At 49.5% G+C, this 21510-nt stretch overlaps 1 protein-coding gene across 1 annotated transcript; it reads right to left on the reverse strand.

The window, feature by feature from the left end:
- Positions 1-91: 91 nt before the first annotated feature.
- On the reverse strand, positions 92-21220 carry Trim54 (tripartite motif containing 54). Its single transcript, XM_060365014.1, has 9 exons — positions 20772-21220; positions 4797-4969; positions 3600-3771; positions 2569-2664; positions 1234-1467; positions 977-999; positions 737-861; positions 535-627; positions 92-229 (listed from the first exon to the last, which is right to left on the reverse strand). Exons 1-9 carry the CDS (start codon positions 20937-20939, stop codon positions 219-221), a joined length of 1095 nt encoding a protein of 364 aa, XP_060220997.1. The 5' UTR covers positions 20940-21220; the 3' UTR covers positions 92-218.
- Positions 21221-21510: the final 290 nt, after the last annotated feature.

The raw sequence follows: 21510 nt of genomic DNA on the forward strand, positions 1-21510 counted from the left end.
ATCTCCGCGAGAAAGGGCAGGTTGACGGCAAGGTCGCTTCCATAGTCGAGTCTAGGGGCGGGCGGCGAAAGGAGCGGAGGACGTGAGACGCAAGAGTCCTTTATTAGGAACCTTCCCCAGGGCGGGTCGCCGCCGAGCTGGGTGGTCTGGGGGGTCTGCGCAGATCGTCGGCATCCCTTGCCCCCTGCTGCGGGCGCGAGCTGTGGGTCAGGGTCGGGTCAGTGCAGGCCTGTGGCCGGAAAAGACAGCTCGGTGGGCGGGTGCTCGGAAAGAGCAAGGCACCCCCAACGGCCAGCTCCCTCAGGCAGCCCGGTTTCTGCCCCGCGGGATCTTGCATGGTCCCCAAAGCCGCGGGAAAGAGACTGCGCTTTTCCGCGCGCTGAGGGGCGCGCTTTGCGGCTCCTGTTGAGTGGCACCCGAGTGTGTGTGGGGGGGACTCCCAGCAAGTCCTGGTGCCACCGGGAGGGCAATCGCCCAAGGGGCCATGGGCTCGCTAACCAACTCCTTACTCCAAACCCCTGGTCCAACTCTCACCTTCTGGCCCGTCCAGCCTCTCCTCCTCCAGCCCTGCGTTGCCCTCGTCCCCGTCCAAAGCCGCCTCATCATCCTCTTCCTCCCCGGCGGCGCCTAGGTGGAAGACAGGCCTGGTGACGGGGAGCCCCCTACTGTTGCGGCGGTAGCGCCCACCTCCTCCCCCTTCAGCGGCTCCACACAGTCCCTCCCTCGGCTCCCTCACCCGGCTGAAAGTCGATGGTCCTCAGCATTTCGGCCACGTGCTCCACGCTCACGGAGAACTGCTCCATGCTCTCATAGCCGGGCTCCGGCCGGCCCGCCAGCTCCACCTTCGACATCGCCCCGACCCTGCGACGGCCACGGGAGTTCAGCGGGGAGCCTCCCCGGCTCCCTCGGGTCCTTCCCGGGTCGGAGGGAGAGAATCCACAGGGTCCCTTCCTTTCCCACCGCGCAGTCCACTCACTTGTTGATGAGCTCCTTGGCCTGCTGCAGGGGAGGAAGGGGGCGCGGAGGTGAGCCCGGGCTCCGCTTCTCACCGGGCCTGCGCGGGAGGCGGGGCTTAGCTCTCAGGTCCCCCCGAGAGGGGCTGAGAGCGCCCGCTGAAGGGGGTCTCTTTCCGGGTCGAGGTGACGAGAAATTACCGGCGGTAAGACCTGACACCCGCCCCCAGGCCTTGAGCCCCGTCACCCCGCGTGCCTGCCGCCCTCCCGTTCCGCCTACCTGGAGGTAGAGGGCCATCTGCGGCTCCTCCATGGACTGGATGGCCGTCTCCACCAGCTTCGAGGAGGCCTCCAAGTGGTCTCCGTACTGACGGATGAGGCCCCGCACGCGCTGCAGCTTCTCCTCCTGCTCCTGGGCCAGCGCTTGGAGCAGCTCGCCCTTGCGCTCCTCCAGCACCGCGCACAGGGTCTCGAACCTCTGGTTTAGAAGTTGCTTCTGCCTGCGGCTGTTGTCCTGAGAGACCAGAGCAAGTCTGAAGGAGGGCGCGGCTGAGCACCCCCAGAGCTCCGAGAGCCCGGTATTTTATTCCTTTCCCCACTTAAAGGAACTCAAGGAGAGATGCCTGACTAGGGTCACACCTTGAGTTAGGGACACAGAATCCAGCCCAGTTCTTTTCAGTGAATAGTGATGACAAATGTCAAAGCTGTTTCCCTGGGAGCTGTGTACGTCGCTGGCCCTGGCTCTGCTTTGCATGGATTTTCACTTTCTTCTTAAGAAAATGAAATGCGGTAGCTACCCTGTCACTGTCGGCATCATCTTTTAAAGTTAATTGAGTTTTAAGCCGGGTGGTGGTGGCTCATGTCATTAACTCCAGCACTCGGGAGGCAGAGGCAGGAAGATCTCTGAGTCTCAGGACAGCCAAAGCTACAGAGAAACCCTGTCTCGAAACAACAGCAACAATAAAAATTAATTGAGTATTGGCTAGGCAGTGGTGGCACAAGCTTTGAATCCTAGCACTCTGGAGGCAGAGGCAGGAGGATCTCTATCAGTTGGAAGCCACAGAACAAGTTCCAGTACAGTTAGGACTACATGGAGAAATCCTTTCTCAAAACACCACAAATAAATAAATAAATAAATAAATAAATAAATAAATAAAAATTTAAAAGTAATGTCCTTATTTCAAAATATAGACCTATGAACCTTAAATGAGACATATGAACTTTAAATGAGAAGTCCTCCTGCCTCAGCCTCCAGAATGCTGCCATTATAGTTCTGGGCTACCATATCTTGCTTGCTTATTTACTTATTTAGTTTATTTAAAGATAAGATCTCCATATGGCCTGGAACTTGCAATTATCCTACCTCCGCCCTCTGGTCATCATTATTTCATGTAGTAAAAACCCAAACAAAACCAAAAATTAAGTAACTTGACCAACATTACAGAGCTGGTGAGTGCTGGGAGCAACCGTGCTGGGAGCAACCTGGCCTAGAATAACCCACCATGAGCTAGAGTCCAGAAACTTCTGGCCAGAAGTCAAAGAATCGTTTCCTTTAAATCTCAGGGTCTCCACCCAGACTATTCTGCCCCCCTTTGTCCTCCCAGCCCAAGCTTACCTCAATGGTCTGGCACACCTCCTCCATCTGCGTGATCACTGCCTGCACGCGGTCATTGCCTGCCACCAGCATTGCGATGCCGTCGCTCAGCTCGCTCTGCCACACACATGGGCCAGCCTCAGAGCTGGAAGCCCCAGCCTGCAGCTGCACCCATCCCATCCCACCTCACCCTTCCGGGGCATCTGCCTGGAATGACTCAAGAAGTATGGGAACACATTCCGTGGATCCTGGGATTGCCCCACTTCCAAACATGAAGAGAAGTGACATTCTCTAGACAGCCACCCCCTTCCAGACTCTGGGCTAGAGGCTTTATCAGCAGGCTCACACCTTCCGCTAATTCTGAAAGATTCTTGGGACTACCCATTCAGACCACACTGCCTCCCTTCTATTCTCAGAATCATCCTCTTTCTCTCTCAAAGAGGACTGTCAGACCTTCTCATCCTCAGCCTCCCACTTCCCGGTGCTTTGCATCCTGGGGTCTATGTCTTCTTGTGTTCAGTAACTCTTTCTTCTGAGAAAGCCATCACTTGGTCCATCTACTGATTTTCAACAGTTATCACTTTTCTTTTTTTTAGACTTATTTATTATGTATACAGTGTTCTGCCTGCATGTCTGCCTGCAGGCCAGAAGAGGGCACCAGATCTCATCATAGATGGTTGTGAGCCACCATGTGGTTACTAGGAGTTGAACTCACGTCCTCTGGGAGAGCAGCCAGTGTTCTTACCCTCCGAGCCATCTCTCCAGCCCCAGTTATCACTTTCTAAGAGCTCTACTTGCTTCTTTGTCAAATCCTGGAGAGTGTGGGGCCCTCTGGGCTGAGGTGCTGCTGTCATGCTATGATGATAGCAGCCACCATCTTCACGTTACCGGGCAAGAGAAGAAAGGCATGGCCACAGGGGCCAGGGAACCTCCTCAGGGTTGTGCACAGAGTCCAGAACAGAGCTGGGGCTCTGGCCCTGACCTGCTGCAGCTTTCCTAAGTAGAGTGAGAACTGTCCTAAACCCCTTCCCAAATTCCTCCCTGTCTGGTACCTTCTGGCGTTTGTAGATGGTGGGCAGTGGGGCCACCTCACAGTCCTTGTGGGCACCAAAGACCTTGCATAGGGAGCAGGTGGGCACCTCACAGCTCAGGCAGTAGATGTTGATCTTCTCATCCTCATGCTCCTCACACATGAGGTGCTGTTCAGCTTTGGAGTGCAGTGGCCTGAGGGTCAAGGGCATGGTAGCAGCAACTGTCAGGGAGCCAGGCTCTGCCTAGTGGTAAGCCACTTAGACAATGTTCTCCCTTTGGGGATGAACAAGGTGCTCAAAGGAGGCCTGGACACAAGAGGAGTCTATTCCAGGGGCCAGAGATGTCCCACAAGACAGGAAGTCACGGGAGCTGGTGAGGTCAAGAACATTGGGGTGGACTTTTGCCCCACACCAGGAGGAAGGAGCAAGATTGATCACTGAGCCAGGCGTGATGGCACACACCTATAATCCCAGCACTGGGGAGACAGAGACAGGTGGATCTCTGAGTTTGAGGCCAGCCTGGTCTACAAAGCAAGTGTAGGACAGCCAAGGCTACACAGAGAAAACCTGTCTTGAAAAACAAAAAGAACAAAAAACCAAAAACAAAACAACAACCACAAAAGAGATTGACTACTGGCTCCAGAGGCAAGGTTAGGCCTCCCTGGATAGACTGGGTAATCCCATCCTCTCTGGGTCTACTCCTTTCCCCATTGTTCTTCCCCCACCCCCACCCCGTGCTGGATAGTTTTATGTCAGCTTGACACAAGCTTAAGTCATCTGAGGCAAGGGAACCTCAATTAAGAAAACGCTTCCATAAGATGAGACTATAGGCAGGCCTGTTAGGGCATTTTCTGAATTAGCGATCGATGCGGAGGACCCGCCCCATTGTGGGTGGTGCCATCCCTGGGCTGGTGGTCCTGGGATCTCTAAGAAAGCGGACTGATCAAGCCACGGGGAGCAAGCCAGTAAGCAGCACCCCTCCATGGCCTCTGCATCAGCTCCTGCCTGCAGGTTCCTCCCCTGTTTGAGTTCCTGTCCTGACTTTCTTCATTGACGGGCTAGGATGCGGAAGCGGAAGCCTAACAAGCAGTTTCCTCCGCACATTGTTCCTGGGCGTGGCGCCTCATCACAGCAATGGTAACCCTGAGGAAGGCAACCCCTCTATCCGTGGCGGTGCAGGCTCGTCCCTCCAGGGAGGCCAGCGGCCAGGCACCTCACCGAGAGGACTCCTGCTTGTAGATGTCGATGATGTTCTCCACCAGCAGGTTCCGCTGCAGGCCGTACACCCCGTGGCGATCCAGGACGACCTCGTGCCTGCAAGACGGGCAGCGGAAACGACCTCCGGAAGACACAGTTGTGGAACCCCGGGATTGCCACAGAGGGTTAGAGGCCTGCGAGGACGGGTGACAGGACAACAGATGTGTGATGAGGCACGAGGGAACGACAGTGCGGGGCCGGTGTCCTCAGACAGCAGGCTGAGGAATGACTGAAGTGGTTTCCTGCCCCTGTCTCATCCCTCAGCCAAGCTCCTTGAGTGTCCCTGCATGCAGAGCCTCGCTTTGGCCAAGGCCTGATCAGTATAGGTCCTCAGCGGAGTCCGGCTTTGGAGCTTCGGCAGGAATGCTGATACAGGAACACTGGCATAGCGGTATAGCCAGTGTCCTCCAGCTTGGACCCCTATGGGCCTCATGTAAGGTGACGAGTGTATGTGTGTGTGTATGACGATCATGTAAGTTTGTTTCAAACTATGTGTAATGGAATGAAATTTCTGATAATCCTCCCTTAACCTTTCAAGTGCTGGGATTATAGGTGTGCCTTCCCCATTCTTAGCTCTTCTCTCTCACTCTCTGTCTCTGTCTCTTTCTCTCCACAAAGTCTCCACAGTGTAATCCAGGTTGGCCTCAAACACTCTGCATAAGCAAAACTGGCCTTGAGTGTCTATCTACCTTCTCTGTCTTCCAAATGCTGGAAGGCAGAGGATAATACCTTGGACCAAGAGAGAGCATCTCTCTAGTCCTGGGAATACACACACACACACACACACACACACACACACACACCAAGTGCTGAACAAAGGCAGAGAAATTGCAACCAGGGGCGGGGGTGGGGTGGGGTGTGGCTCAGTTGGTAGAATGCTAGCCTAGCTTTGGTCCCCAGCACCACATAATGGGGCACAGTGGTGCACTTGGAAGGTAGAGGCAGGAGGATCTGATCCATTGGATGCTTGAAGTCATCCTCAGCTACGCAGGGAGTTTTGAGGCCAGCCCGGGATACACGAGGCCCTGTCTAAAATCGAAAAGGAAAGGAGAGAAAAGAAAAGAAAGACTGAGCCAGGTAGTGGTGGTGCACGCCTTTGATCCCAGCACTTTGGAGGCAGAGGCAGGTGGATCCCTATGAGTTTGAGGGCAGCCTGGTCTACAGAGCAAGTTTCAGGACAGCCAAGGCTACACAGAGAAACCCTGTCTTAAAGAAATAAACAAACAACAACAACAAAAATGAAACAAGAAAAGAAAGGCTGGACAAGGTGGCACACGCCTTTTATCCCAGCAGGCAGAGGCAGGTGGACCGACATTATGTGTTCCAGGATGGCCAGGACTATGTGCAGAGACTATGTCTCAAAAAGAAAAGAGAAAAAACTACAGTTAGCTGCACGATTCTGGGAAATGGCTCCTGGTACTAGGAGTCAGGACGCATGGGCCCCTGCACAGCCCTCAACAAGTCTCAGTAATGTTCAGAATGGATGCTGCTCATTTTGCATCCGGTTACGCCAAGGCATGGGTTAAAGACAAGAACAAAACTCCCCTCCTCTCCATCCCTAAGGACCAGTGAGCCCTACACAGTTACAGGAAAGTTGCAGTGAAGGCTTAGCAGAGGCATCTACACACCGTGTGTCTAGGAGATCTGCTTCAGCCAAGCCTAAAGGGGTACCCTGCCACCACAGGGCTCTGACTGAGGTGGTAATCACCTGACCTGATGTAACCAATCAAGTGTTCTCTCCCTGAATTTTTGGCCTACGATGCAGAAGCCAAGCTAGCTATTGAAGGTGCTCATGGAACTGGGCTAAGAACTGATCTTGTGTCTCTCCTGGAAATTGTGAGACAGAAACTATTAACGCTGAAGGCTGGCCTACAGGGAGGTAAAAAGAATCATTTATAGGAACTGGGAAGATGGCTCAATGGATAAAGGTGCTTGCCACCAAGCCTGACGCCCTGAGTTTGATCCCTGGAACCCACTGTGTAGAGCGAGAGTCCACCGACTCAGAAGTTTTTGTCTGACCGCCACACTCACTCTGTGACATTTACACAACCCCATAAGTAAATAAACGTGAAAAATAAATGAAAGAATCATTTTCGGCAAGAAGCAGAGGTGAAAGACTAGCAGAGATGCCCCTGTGTTCCTTTACTTAGTACCGATTGTCTGAGCTGGCAAGATCACATATATGGTATAAAGATCATGTAGCCAAGCCCCTTTCTGGATGTGTATAGCCAGGGGACTGTGTTCTGGAATTGTAGATGCAAAGGTTTTGCACAGTTTTAGAAAAGATCTCTAATGGTAGGAGCCATGACTTCTTTTCCCCATTTTTTTCTGTTTGGAGTGCTTATTTGCTTAGAACATTTTTTTTTTTTTTTTGCATTATCCACATTATCCACTTATTCTTTCCTTACTGACTCATTCCTGCATTCCTCTATAAACATGCCCTACTGTCTCCTCTGTCAGGGTTAAAGACAGGAAGCAGGTGTAGTAATCCCAGAATATGGGAGTAGAAGGAAGAAAAGAAGTTCAAAGTTACCCTCAGCTAGTTCAAAGCCTACCTGGGCCACATAAGACTCTGCCTCAAAAAAACAAAAAGAAATACACAAAACCTCCCTTTGGTTCATATTTACCAGCCATCTCCCTAACCCTGAAGATCCATCCTAAGCCAGGATGTTATTAGACACACACTGAGAATGGCAAGGAGGCGAACAGAGCGATTGTCTCACGGAGGCAATCCTCGACTGCTCCTCAAGCTTGTTCTTTGGAGAAAAGCAAGTGTTTATCTTGCTCAGAGATTGCTCACTTGAGACACTGAAGTGACTAGTGGTCTAACCCAGGGCTTTGTGAATATTAAGTGTTTGATCACTGAGCTCATCCCCTGCATTTACAGACTGCTGTTGGGAGTTTTCTTCCATTTACAGCAAAACCACAAGGTGATCAGCTCGAGCAGTGGTTCTCAACCTCTGGGTTGTGACCCTTCTGGGGGCTGAAGGACCCTTTCACAGGGGGGGCCTAAGACCATTGGAAAACACAGATATTTACATTGTGATTCATAACAGTAGCAAAATCAGTCATGAAGTAGCAATGAAAAGAATTGTGTGGTTGGGGGTCACCATGACATGAGGAACTGTATTAAAGGGTCGCAGCAGTAGGACGGTTGAGAAGCACTGGACTAGAGAGACTCATGAGCTCACAGAAAATGGTGGAAACAGCAGTCACAGTTGTCTTTGCATGTTTGTGAGTATTTCCTGCAGGTTGGCTCCTGGGGACTCTAAATCCTTGTACTCCAACTGGAAGTGGGATTGGAAGGACGCTTAGTGGATAAGGCAATACTCCATCACATCCGGGGCACCCAAGTGGGAGTCTCATTCTCTGGTGGCCAAGCAGGAAACGTGGCCCTACTAAGGTGAACAGCATAGTTTGTGGGGAGTAGATGGCATTGCAGCAAACACAGTTTTTCTTGGGATTTCTCAACCACGAAGCTGGAATGGATGGGTTTGGAGTACTCAAGGCAGGGCCTGTAGTCTGGCCTAGCTTCCTCTCGGGATTTTATGAACACTGTTAAATTTAGGAAATGCTTAAAGGGTAGGATGACAGGTGTGAACTGAAGTTGGAGGGCGGCGAGGGCCATGCCCACTGTGAGGACTCCACGAGGCTGATTAACGGCCTGTGGACTTCCACGGCTTTGGGAAGGCTGCAGTGTTGCAGCTCTGCAGCCAGATTATCTCAGTTTTAGGTTTGTTTTTTAATAGCCATTCATTGCCCACCTCTGGGTTTGGCCTAATAGTCATCTCTGTGGCTACTAGGCAAATCCCTCTATAATGTGCACACATACCACTACAAAACTAAAAATGTCATTCTGTGACACCCGAAGCCTGCAACAGAGGTTTCAGTGCTTGGCTGTAACCCCCTTACCTCATGTTTCCACTATGATATTTTATTTTTATTTTTATTTTTTGAGACCGTGTTTCACTATGTAGCTCTCTGTCCTGGAATTCTGTAGACCAGGCTGGCTTTAAACTGAGAGATCTGCTCCCAAGTGCAGGGATCAAAAGCATGTACTACCACTACCCAGCTCCACTAAGGTACTTTCTAAGTGCCTTGGTTTATAACTATTTTTTTTTTGTTCTACTACTGTACGTACATTACACGCACCAGAATAACAGGCTGCCTGATGGCCCGAGTTCTATTCCCTGGACCAATATGGTGGAAGGAGAATCAACCACTACAAGTTTGACCTCTGACCACCACACTGAGCATGCGCACACATGCTAAATAAGGAAACTGTCATTAAAATACTTTTTAAAATAGTAAAAGCCTCCACGAAACTCCTGTCATATTGGAACATGTTGGGATAACCTGAATCTGTGTTCCCAAGCCATTATCACTCACATTTGGCATCAGAATAAACTGTCTTTTATTCCCCTTTAGGTGAGGGCTATGTTTTTTCCCTGCTCAATACAATAACCTATCAATATTTAGATCCAAGTAGGTGAGGAGGTAGTGAGAGGGCTCTAAGAGACTCACTGTTAACCCAGGTTTTGAGGGCCAGTTGTGGTCAAGATAGGTACTAAAGGCTGCCCAGGTGTTGATGAATCCAATCTAATCCTTAGGAGCTTTTGAAAAGATAGCGGAGAAACCTGGGGATGTCACTGTATCCCTGGCTTGTGAGGCACTAGGATCAGGAGTTCAAGGTCAACCTGGGCTATAAGAGACCTAGTCTTAAAAACAAAAAAACTGGGTGCCTACACTGAGATACCCTGGTTGAAACTCTTGCCTCACCAGCATGAGGATCTGAGTTCTAAACTCGGAACCATGAGAAAGCCGGGCATGGTGGCACAAGCGTGTAATCCCAGTATCGGTCCCCAGGCAACAGCACAATCTGAGACTAAAGGAGGATGTTGTCACCACCACTGGCTTTCCTTTTTCCGTCCCCCCCCCCCCCCGCCTTCTTCTTTTATTGTTTTTAGGCAGGGTAACCCCGGCTGGCCTCACACTCCAGGCTGTAGCTAAATTATGACTTTGAATTCCCAATTCGGCTGCCCCACTGTCCAAGCGCTGGGGTTTCAGGTGTGCACCGCCATACACTGCTGTCACGAAATGAACTTCCCAATTGTTCTCCTTTACCAATAAAGACTCAGGAGCCAGATGCGGGGGTGAAAGCCTGCTAGCTCAGAGAGGCAGAGGAAGCACCCAGCTGACCTTCCTTCTCAGTTCACGTCTCAGAGGAAAAAGCTCAAAAGCTCACTAGCTCATCTGACAGCCCAGGAGGTAAAGGCCAAAAATCCCAAGGCCAAAGGCTTGCTAGCTCAAAGCAAGCCCCCCAAACCCCAAAAGTCAGACACTGAAGCCCAAGAGCTAGAGAGCTAAAGTTCCCCCTACTTCTCCACTCTGTCTTAAATACCCCTCAACTCAAAGTTTCTCCTAGCCGTTATTCCCTGTCAGCTGGTTTCTTGCTCTGCCTCTTGATCTAGGGTTAACTTTATCAAATCCTGTGTATAGAAAGCTCTTGTATTAAAGATGTGTGCTAGAGGGGCTGGAGAGATGGCTCAGTGGTTAAGAGCACTGTCTGTTCCTCCAAAGGACACGGGTTCAATTCCCAGCACCCACATGGCAGCTCACAACTGTCTATGCCCCTAGTTTCAAGGGATCTAACACCTTCACACTAATGCACATAAAAGAAAATAAATTAAATAAAAAAGATGTATGCTAGGGCTGAGACACACCATAATCGCCTGTTTAATAAACAGAAAGCTTTTGGATAAAAGGTGTGTGTTAGGGCTCAACGAAACCAAACAAGAAACAGGGTTTTACAGTTCCCAATCTCGGGGTTCACAGTGGGATCAAATATCCTGCAACAATACCCAACTTCTATATAATTTCCAAAAGATTTACAGGGGCTCTGGAGTTTGAAAAAAAGAAAAAAACAAAAACAAAACAACAACAACAAAAAAATGGGTAAAACACGGAACCAAAACAAACCACTTATTCAAAAATTCCGTGCTGAGACCTGACAGGAACAAAAGGCGGCGCTAGAGTGCCGTAATAAAAAAGAACCAACAAAGTAAGGTTTGGGAGGCCGGTAGAGAGCGTTAGTTCTAGCATCTGGTATTGACGGTGTCACTTGAGAAGGGCTTGAAGTCAGTGTGGACAGGTAGCCAAGAAAGAGGGGCTGGGAAGCCCTTCAGGAGACAGGAGAGACCACAGGAGCTTGTATTTAAAACTGGGAAGTCGCCTGGTCCTGGTGGTGCATGCCTTAAATCCCAGCATTGGGGGAGGACAGGATGTCTCTGACTATGAGGCCATCCTGATCTACAGAGCCAGTTCCAGGACAGCCAGAGCTACACAGAGAATCCCGTCTGGAAAAACCAAAAAAGAAAGGAGGCAGAAGGCTTTTGAATCTCCGAGGATCTAAACTTGATTTTGTAGGCTGGGTTTCTAAACTGGGAAAGGGGAGCAGATTTTTTTTTTTTTTTTAAACAGTTAACACGGATTGAGGGAAGGGGGAGGCTAAAGACAAGGGCCAGCTAGGAATCGAGCGCTACAGCAATGCCAGGGCACAGGTCGCAGCAGCAATTCTGAAAGAGAAGAGGTGGGATTTGGATGCCCGGGTCTTAGACATGGGGAGAGGTGGGGAGATTCTGGGCTGCAGGCTTGGGCGCCTGGGAAGATGCTGGGCCTCCAGCAAAGGAGGACTGACCTGAGGGCCACTGACCCAGGTTCATGGAGAGGGCTCAGGAAGTCTGAACAGCGAGGGGACATAATGGCATGGATTTCACTAACCTCTAGCAGAGCTTCTCCCCCAACAATGAAGGCATGCCACAAACCACGGCACTTTAAACAGCCACTGTGATGTCGCCCACAGAAACCAGTTGTTTTTATATTATACTGCACTTGTGATCACTTCTGATCTCTGCTGATCTCTCTCTCTCTCTCTCTCTCTTTCTTTGACAGGGTTTCTGTGTAGCCTTGGCTGTCTGAAACTCACTATGTAGATCAGGCTGGCCTCAATTCCCAGAGCCACCAGGGTGTGCTTCCCAAGTGCTGGGAATCAAGGTGTAAACCACCTCACCTGACAAAACATTGGTTTTAAAATGGAACCACAGCTAGTATGGTGATCGCATCATAGTCTACATAGTGAGTTCCAAGCCAGGCAAGTCTACATGGTGAGACTCTGTCTCAAAAAAAGAAATGAAACCAAGAATTGCTTCTTGGCCCTTTGTCTAAGATCAAGTATAGAAGGGATCATGAGCTTTACAGATTAAAAGTTGGGGGTCCATAGGACAAAAAGGAAATTACTCTCTGCCCTGAATGTAGGTCCCTAAATTTTCTCATCACAAATAGACATTTTAGATTCTAGGGTATTGATGGAAGCCTTAATAAGTTTTCAAAGAGATGGCAGTCTCTATTCTGGGTAAAGATCTCTCCACCTAATTGGTATTCCATTATCAAAATCTGCTCATCTGTTGCTGTTTATCTTGCTATCTTAGGAAATAGCTGATTGGCTCTGTCATATGCCATAACTGTCATATTCTTTCATTAGATGTCATGCTGAGAGTCAGCCCCATAAAGCACAATTTCATGTGCCAACACTGTGACACATGCAGGAAATGCCATCACCCTAGGAAACAGAAGAGGACACCTAGATAGCTGTCCCCTCCCTGTCCCTCTGTGTGACTGTAACCTGTGTTCCATCTTCTCCCCTACAGCAGCCGTAACACCGCTCTGGAATCATGCTTGTGAAGGAAATATGAAGCCCTACACGGACATAAAGGAAACATTTGCCGTCTTACTCTATACTGTAAAATAAGTGACTGCATGAAGCCGCCGGGTGTGAAACAGCTGCTCTTTTTCACTGTGAAGGTTCAGATGAAGTGAACCGAGCCCGAGCTGCGGCTCAGTGGGAGATTGATGCTTAGCACGCTCCACCCTCAGCACCACAGAGAACAAAAAGAATGGTCTGGGGCTGTGTCTCAGTTGGCAGTGTTTGCCTAGTGTCCACGAGGCCCTCCTTTGAGCTCCAGCATCACATGAACTGGGTGGGGTGGCAGGCACGTGCCTGTGCCAGCACCTGGGAGGTGGAGGCAAGAGGATGAGAAATCCACTCTATATTGGGTTCAAGGTCATCCTGAAACACCGGAGAGCCTGGGTCAAACAAACAGAATGGAGCAGGTAGGGGGAATTTAATTTTAGGCTCTCTCTGTTCAAGGCTTTGGTGCAGCAACCATAATCTGAACCTTTGTCTTGAGGGCTGCGTGATGCCTCCTAGTCCCTCTGTGATCTAGCTAGAGCAGCTCCGCCAAGGAAGTCACTCCGGCATATGTGTACGTAGCTCTGTGTTTTCCCTCTTCCCTGGTTCCTGGAGAACGCTAATGCAATACACAGGCCTCAGATGCAAGGTACATTGTTGGAGGCAACCACCCCGACCTGATGGCCTTGTGGATTTTGTGAGCCAGGTCCTAGGTCACACTGGAAAAAGTGGTGAAGAGTGCCCGGCTGTGGAAAATCCAGGCTTTACTAAAAGCCAACATGCTGGCTGAGAGAGCTCGGGAAAGACACAGGCCTTGGAATGAGGAGCAAAGCCTCTCTGCTGAAGTAGGGAATAAGGGGTATTGAGGGATGGATTGAGTGGGGACCCTAGTAGCAGAATAGAAAAGCCATAAAAGTGATCACCCATACCAAGCATGCTGTCTCATGCCAGTAATTCAAAATTTGGGAGGTAAAAGAAGGAGAGTCAAGAGTTCAAAGCCAGCCTCAGCTATATAGCAAGTTTGAGGCTAAAGCTTTCCTGGGTTACAGGAGTCCATGGTTTGTGTGTGTGTGTGTGTGTGTGTGTGTGTGAGAGAGAGAGAGAGAGAGAGAGAGAGAGAGAGAGAGAGGAGATCATGCATAGTCATTTTTTCATGTTTTTTTTGGGGGGGTTCTTTATATGTAGCTCTGTCTGTCCTGGAACTCACTCTACAGACAACACTGGCCTTGAACTCAGAGATCTGCCTGCCTCTGCCTCCCCAGTGCTGGGATGAAAAGAGTGTGCCACTAAAGCCCAGTTTATTTTTTTGAAAATTTGAAAGTAGATTTTTAAAATTGCAAGAGGTGTTCATACTTAAACAGCCCTTGGGACTAGGTAGCTGGTTCATCAGATAGCAAGCCACTCAAGCCTAAGGACACGAGTTCATATCCTCGGGACCCATGTAAAAGATGAGCATAGCACTGAGTATATAGCTCCGGAGCTGGGCAGGCATGCAAGGGGGCAGGTGGGGACAAGAAATAAGGATGGAGAGCCACAGACCGAAGACATCGGATGTCAGTCTCTGTCCTCCACACATGCATGCGTGGCAGGAGAGGAGGGAGGGGAAACTGTGGTTGGGGTGCATGATCAATTGATTAATTAAAAATTTAAAAAGCCAAAAATAAAGCAGACTTCTGGGACTTTCAGTAGAGGCCTGTACTTGATGGCAACAGGTCCTACTGACTAGCTGAAGTGGAGCAAGGCTAAACTCATCTTTCCCAGACTCCTTTTCATTAGAAAAGTGTAATCTCTCGCTCTCTTTTTCTGTCACACACACACACACACACACACACACACACAGTCTTAAATAGGCTGGCCTGAACTCATTATGGAGTCCTAAGGATGACCTGTGAAATTTCTCATGCTGCTGCCTCTTCCTCTCGAGTGCTGGGATTACAGAATTTACAGTTAGGAACCACCACACCACTGCGCCTTGTTTCTGCAATGCCGGAGATAAAAGTCAGGGTTTTGTGCATGCTAGGAAAGCACTGTACCACAGGGCCACGCTGAAGCCCAGAAGGCCCCTTTTTTGACAGTTCCCTCTGTAAGGCCCCCCCAGCTGGGCCTCCTCCAGGAAAGCGGCTCTTCCAGCAACCCCTTCCAGTACCTTCTGGTCTTCTGCTAAACGACAACAGGTTGCTTCTCAGAAACCAGTGCCCACAGCAAAGCGGAGGCAGATACAAAAATACACCGAAGGCTCGCTTCGAAGTAGTTTGGACCGAATAGAGTTTACAAATACAGAAACACATGGGAAGATGTTTGTGTCAAATTCCCACACCAACAGCTTTGCTCTCATCAAAATTTTTGGTAGCTGAGTGGGTGCAAGTGTGGGGAGGAAGGGCGAGAAATTAGATGGGGTTAATGTTGTATTTTGAAGTTTTTGTTTCAGATCAGGGAAAAACAGTGTTTCAGCTTTAAATAGAATTATAACAGCAACTAAATAGAGTTATAGGGAGATGAGGGCTTGAAGGTAATCCAGTCTATGAAACAGGATGCTGAGCATCAGGGTAAACTCTTGTAATCCCAATACTGAGGAAACTGAGAAGCGTGAGTTCAGGACCAGCCTCATCTACATAGTGAGTACCAGGCTAGCTTATGCCATAGTAAGATTCTCTCTCAAACAATAGTAAAAATGAAGATAATTGTGTTGGGTGAATCGGGATTAGATTATAGATGGTTTCCTCAAATCCTTAATCTTGATCAATAATTTCCTTAAAACAAACAAACAAACAAACAAACAAAAAAAAACCCAGTGTCTCCTGTAGCCCAGGGTCTCACCCAAGTCACTGTACTGCTGAGGATGACCTTGAACTTCTGACTCTCCTGCTTCAGCCTCCTCTGTTGGCATTATGGATGTGTAGCAGCACACATGGTCCCTGTGGGGCTGGGGAGCAAACCCAGGGTGAGCTAGGTTTGCATTTACCAACTGAGCTACAGCCCAGCTGATCACTGTGATCACAGTTCTCACTGGACAGCAACTACTGCATATGATAAGCAGGTGGGTTAGGGAGCCTGCGGCCTGGTTACTCCAGCCGACACCGCGTTGCCATGTCAAACAGAAAACACAGCTGGGCATGGTGGCTCACACCTGTAAGCAGGCCCTCGGGAGGCAAAGGTAGGAGGATCTGGAATTCAAGGCTAGCCTGGGCTACAGAGTAAGATCTTGTCTCAGAAAGCTGGACTAGATATGGAGGCAGCAGGACTGGAGGGAAAAGGTGCTTGCTTCACAGTGCTAGTCACGTCAGTCAGATCCCAGAACCCAGGCAAGGGTAGGGGAGAGCTGGAGCTATGAGTGTAAAGCGTCCTCTGGCTTCTACACACGAGCCCCACAAAAGTAATACACACTAAAAGGTAAAGGAACAGCAATAATAAACTAAAACAGATATACTGCGTCTGTAATGTGCGGATAGGGAACCATTAAAAAAAGAAGACGGTTGTGTAGTGTGTGGTGCCCGCCTTCAATCCCAGCACTCAGGAGGCAGAGGCAGAAGCTCTGCGTTCGAGGCCAGCCTGGTCTACAGCGTGAGTTCCAGGACAGCCAGGGCTACACAGAGAAACCCTGTCTCAACACACACACACACCACATGAAGAAAGAAGAAGGAGAAGAAGAATTAAACAAAGGCAATTGGTCTAGTGTAAGTGAGCAAACATGTGCCCAAGCTTGAAGATTTCTAGGAAGAGTCTCAGGGAAGCTGGTAATGTTTCTCTGTATTTGGTAAGGGAAATTTAAGAACTGAAGTTAACGACAGATTCATTTTTCATGCTATAAACTTCCAAGGTGCTTGAAAAAAATGTACACATAAAATTTTAAATGTGAGCTGGATGGTGGCTGCACACATCTTTTAGTCCTGGAATTTGGGAGGCAGAAGCAGAGGCAGACACATCTCCATGAGTTCGAGGCCAGCCTGGTCTACAGATCAAGTTCCAGGACAGCCAAGCCTACACAGAGAAACCCTGTCTCAAAAATAGATAGATAGGTAGATATATAGATAGATGGATAGATAGATGATGGGTGGATGGATGGATGGATAGACAGTAGGTAGATGGATGTGGTCTGCTGGTGTCATGTTCATAACTGTTAACCTTCTAGGCCACGTTCTGAAGGTTTTCTTCCTTAGTGGTTTGAAGATGGGTGAACTAAAAGTCCTGTTCTCGTCGCCATACTTAGAAAACAGACAATCTGATTATGCCCAGAGTTGTCAAAATGTGGAGGCAATGTGTGAAAAGCGAAATATGCTCATCTTTCAGACTGAGCTGTGATGTAGAGACGTGAGTGCAGCTGGGTAACTGGGTCAGCCTCCCCCAGGCCCTCCCAAATAAAGCTCCGAGGACAGCGCTGTCCACTTTGCTCCCCGAGGAGGCCTGGGTGCTCTGCCCCAGGCCTACAGAACCATCTCAGGGGCCCCCTGCGGCTCATGCTACCTCTCAAGTAGGCTTTCTGAGACAGGGTTTCATGTAGTGAAGGCTGGCCTCCAACTCACCAGGCCTCCACTTCCTGAGGATTCCAGGTGTGGTTACCGGGATTTCAGGTGTAAGCCACCGCACTCAGTCTGCGTGGTGCTGGGACTGAGCTCAGGGCTTTGTGCACACTAGGCAAGCCCTCTCCTTGAGTATATCCCCAGATCCTCACCTGTTTGTTTTAAGACAGGTTCTTGTTGCCCAGGCTGGTCTTGAAACTCACCGGCTCAAGGGACCCTCTCGCCTCAGCCTCCTGAGCTGCACTAACAGGTGTGTGCCACAGCATCTGCTCTTACACAGGGTTTGTCCCCAAAACCCTCCTAGATCTCTCTGGGCTCAGATACGTACCCTGAGCTTCAGCCTTGAAGAATGAAGGTCACATGAGCATTTTGGAGTCTCTCTGTCTGGCTACTCCTGGCTCTGTGATAGATACCTTATTGAGACTCAACATTCTTGAGTCTGTTTGCTTTTTGTTTTTAGACAGAGTCTCACTATATAGCCTTGGCTGGTCTAGAGCTCACTGCATAGACCAGGCTGGCCTTGAACTTAGAAGAGATCCACCTGTCTCTGACTCTTGAGTGCGAGGGTTAAAGTCACACGCCGCCATGCCCGGCTCCTCGGCTACTTTTCACAGAATACTTTTCTTAGTTTTCCACATTCTCTTTGACTTCACGTATCTTGGTTTCTAATAGTGGGGTGCCTGGGGGCCAGAGAGATAGCTTAGTGGCTTGAGCAGCCTGTCGCCAAGCCTGACAATCTAGTTCAATCTTCGGGTTCCACATAGTGAAAGGAGAACACCTATTGCTTCACACATATATATGGCATAAGCATGTGAGAGAGAGACAGAGACAGAGAGAGAGGGAGCCAGAAAGAGACAGAGAGACAGAGATAGACAAAGACAGAGACAGAGACACAGAGCATGTACACACACAGAGATAAAGACAGAGACAGAAACAGACCATGCACACACACACACATAAACAGGGAGAGAGAGAGAAGAAAGCAGTAGATGTTTTCCATAAATGAAAAATATGCCATTTTCTGTATATCTCAACATAAAAGGCATCAGTTATTTGGTCCAAAGGAAAAACCAAGACAGTGGACAAGGCATAGCCACTTGCTCAGAACTAGCTATGTAGTCCAGGCTGGCCTCAAACTCATGACATCCTGCTGCTTCAGGATACTAGGATTCCAGGAGTGTGCCACCACATCTGGCAAGAAATTTTGCTTTTATTTGTTAGCTTGAGACAGGGACTGAACAACATGTAGTCCAGGCCCCCAGACAGGGAAATCTAGGCGTCTACAGCCAAATAATGGATGCCCAGGATAAAAGAAAATCTGAAGAGGACTCAGGGACAACAGCAGGAGAGATTTGGGGGCTGTTGGCTACTCTGGAAGGGATCATAAGACGCACCAGGCATACAGACATGCTGTGATGGCCTAACCTAGCCCATTCATTGCTTCAAACGTGCTGTCCCAAGGGACCTGAAAGACTGTCTTCTCATTGATACCAAGACCCATTTGTGTTGAGGCTGGAGAGACAGCCTGGTCGTTGGCAGCACAGGCTGCTCTTTCGGAGGACTAGAGTTTGGTTCCCAGCAACTGCAAACACAATGGACTCCAGCTCCAGGGGGTCTGACGCCCTCCTCTGGCCTCTGTGGGCGCCTGTTTGCACATGCATGTGTGCTTACACACATGTTCGTTCACATTAATAACAAAGAAATATTTTAAAGATAGCTTGGGGTGTAGGCATGCCGAGCACACACAAGGCCCTTCTTAACCACAGCACCAAAGAGAGAAGGGAAAGAGGGGCCGAGGAGAGCCTGAGCACAACTCATCTCCAAATGCTCTGTGATAAGTAGGGAGAATTCTTTTTCTTTTCTTTTCTTTTTCAAGATATATTTTATGTGTACGTAATTTGCATGCATGCATGGTGCCCTAGTTGGCTGGGGGGGGGAGGGGTGGCAGGGGTCAGAAGGGACCATCAAAGCCACTGGAAATGAAGTTACATTGCGAGCCACTGCGCGGACGCTGGGACCTGAACTTGAGCTGTTTGGGAGAGCAACAATTGCTCTCACCCGCAGAGTGAGCCGTCTCTCCAGCCCAGACATTTTTCTCCTCTTGAGACGGGGTCTTGGTGTACAACCCCAGGCTATGTTGGTATATGTGTTACATAGACCAGGCTAGCCTCCAACTTGTGATGCCTCTCCCCTCGCATGTGCCACAGAGCCTGACTCCTGGGCAAGCAGCTTAGTCCTGCTGCTCCTGTCACAGACTGGCACACCGAGAGAGCTCGTGTTTGTACACGTGAGTCCTGCTCCTTCGCTCTCCCTGACCTCTGATGTAGTCTACGGTCTGCTCAAACCTCTCCGAACGTCATAGAGCAAGAATTTATAAAGAATTCCAGCATAAGCATTTACTTTGTTGTGTAGACAGGGTCTCATATAGCCCAGGCCAGCCTTAAACTCACTCTCCGGCTACGATCTCCCAAGGGCTGGGTTTGTCTGCAGCCATGCCTCGCTGCGCCTGGTCCTTTTGTTTTTGTCTTTGCGATGTGTGAGCAAAATAGCATCAGTGACTTCATTTAGTTGTACTTGGCCTCATGACCACAGGTGCCCAGGCATTTCTGGGGAGTGCAATTTTGCTTCTGCATTCTGTCTGTCTATTAAGTCACCTGAATATCAGTTATCCCATAGGCCTCTTGGCCAGGTCAGGAAGGATCACAGGTGTGGAACAGGAGATTCTTGCTTTCCTGGCTCATTATGTCTAACCGGCTCCTCATAGACAGAGGAGGTCCACCTCGAATACACACAGCTCTGCTGGCATTGTAGGATTTCTCACGGGCTTATCGTCAACTTTTAATTTTAGATTTTTTTTTCTTATTTACTTTTGAGACATAGTCTTGTTATGTAGCCCAAGTTGGTCCAGAATTTGTTATGTAAACCAGGTTAGTCTAAAAATCATGACAGTTGATGGCCAAGCACGGGGGTGGGGGATGTCTCTAATCCCAGCACTTGGGAGGCAGAAGCAAGAGGATCTCTGTGAGTTCGAGGTTAGCCTGGTTGGATCTGTGAGCTCCAGAACATACAGGACTACATAGAGAGACCCTGCCTCAAAACACAACAAAGTAATGTTAGTTCTCCTGCTCCAGACTTCCACGTGCTGGAATTACAGGTGTGCACCACCATACCCAGTTATTATTTTAAATTGTGTGTGTCTGTGTGTGTTCAAGTAAGTGGAGGTCAAAGGTCAACTTTCAGGAAATCGTTCTTCCATCCCACCATGTATGTTTTCAGGATCAAACTCAGGTTGTCAGGTTTGGTAGCAAGTACCTTAACCCACAAACCATCTCCATGGCCCTATTCATTCTTAATACCTCAACATTTCATTGATGTCTTCTCCAGAGTTTATAAACAAACAAACACAAAGACTTAAAATGAAATGAAATCTAGTCCAAGCTTCCACAAGGCCCATGCAAAATCCACTCTTCCTTTCCAGTTTCTGGCAGCGCCCTGTGGATCACACTTCCTACCTGCTTTAGACACTGGCTGTGCTTGCCAGCCTCAGGGCGACTGCTGACTCATGCTTACTCTGGGCTCCTGAGACCCCTTGTCATCTGCATCCCGGCCCTCCTTCCTGCCACTCCCGTAGCATCTCCCTTCTTGACCTTACCCACCTGTCCCTGAGCCCACCTGGAACACGTCGTTGGCACACTTGCGGCACAGGTTGTGCTGACAGGGCAGGATCACCACGGGCTTGGAGAACATCTCCAGGCAGATGGGGCAGATGAGCTGCTTCTCCAGGTTGTCCATGTTGTGTGCATCCCCTAGCAGCGGCTTGAAACCCACGGAGAAGTTCATCCCTCCAGCTCTGGTGCCTGCCTTGCTGTGGCCCTGCTCCCGGCCTTCCCTCACTGCCTGTTCGCGCTTCCTCCTAGCTTCAGGCTGTGTGTGGATTCTTGAGATCCCTGCTGTTGCTCCCTCTTCAAAGTGTGGCGTTCCCTGTCCCCTTCCTGTGACAGCTCCTCTCACGCCTGGCTATTTCCAGACACTCTGTCTACACTCTGCTCAGAACCCTCACCAGGCACTTGTAGCTTTATCTCTCCCTTTGAAATTCTCCTGCTCCCTCAAACCACTCTCTGGTTCACTCTTCCGGGCAGTACTGTTTGTCCCTTCCTCCCTAGAGAGATTAATATTACTGTGGGGGTGGGGAGACAAGGGGCATCTGTGTGACATTCCAGCTCCCAATTTAGCTCATGTAAGGCGAGCCACAGCTGTCCCGGACTGAGTGACCCTGAGTCACTCAGGAACGGGTGACCAGCGAAGATGTGGGGTTCACTTGCTGTAACTAGGAAGCTCCCATGAACACTGGTCTCTGCGTTCTGGCTTGGGACCTTCTTCCTAACAGAAACACAGTTTAAACTAGCCTGTG

Source organism: Meriones unguiculatus, chromosome 1, assembly GCF_030254825.1.
Source record: "Meriones unguiculatus strain TT.TT164.6M chromosome 1, Bangor_MerUng_6.1, whole genome shotgun sequence".
NCBI lineage: Eukaryota > Metazoa > Chordata > Mammalia > Rodentia > Muridae > Meriones > Meriones unguiculatus.

Bases quoted from the DNA above. Each gene is read 5' to 3' on its own strand.
- Trim54 (XM_060365014.1), bottom strand. From the start codon at position 20,939: ATGAACTTCTCCGTGGGTTTCAAGCCGCTGCTAGGGGATGCACACAAC. The intron at 1,468-2,568 runs GTAAGCTTGGGC...CTGGTCTCTCAG, and splicing joins AGGTGTGCCAGACCATTGAG to GACAACAGCCGCAGGCAGAA. The intron at 1,000-1,233 runs GTAGGCGGAACG...CCTCCCCTGCAG, and splicing joins AGATGGCCCTCTACCTCCAG to CAGGCCAAGGAGCTCATCAA.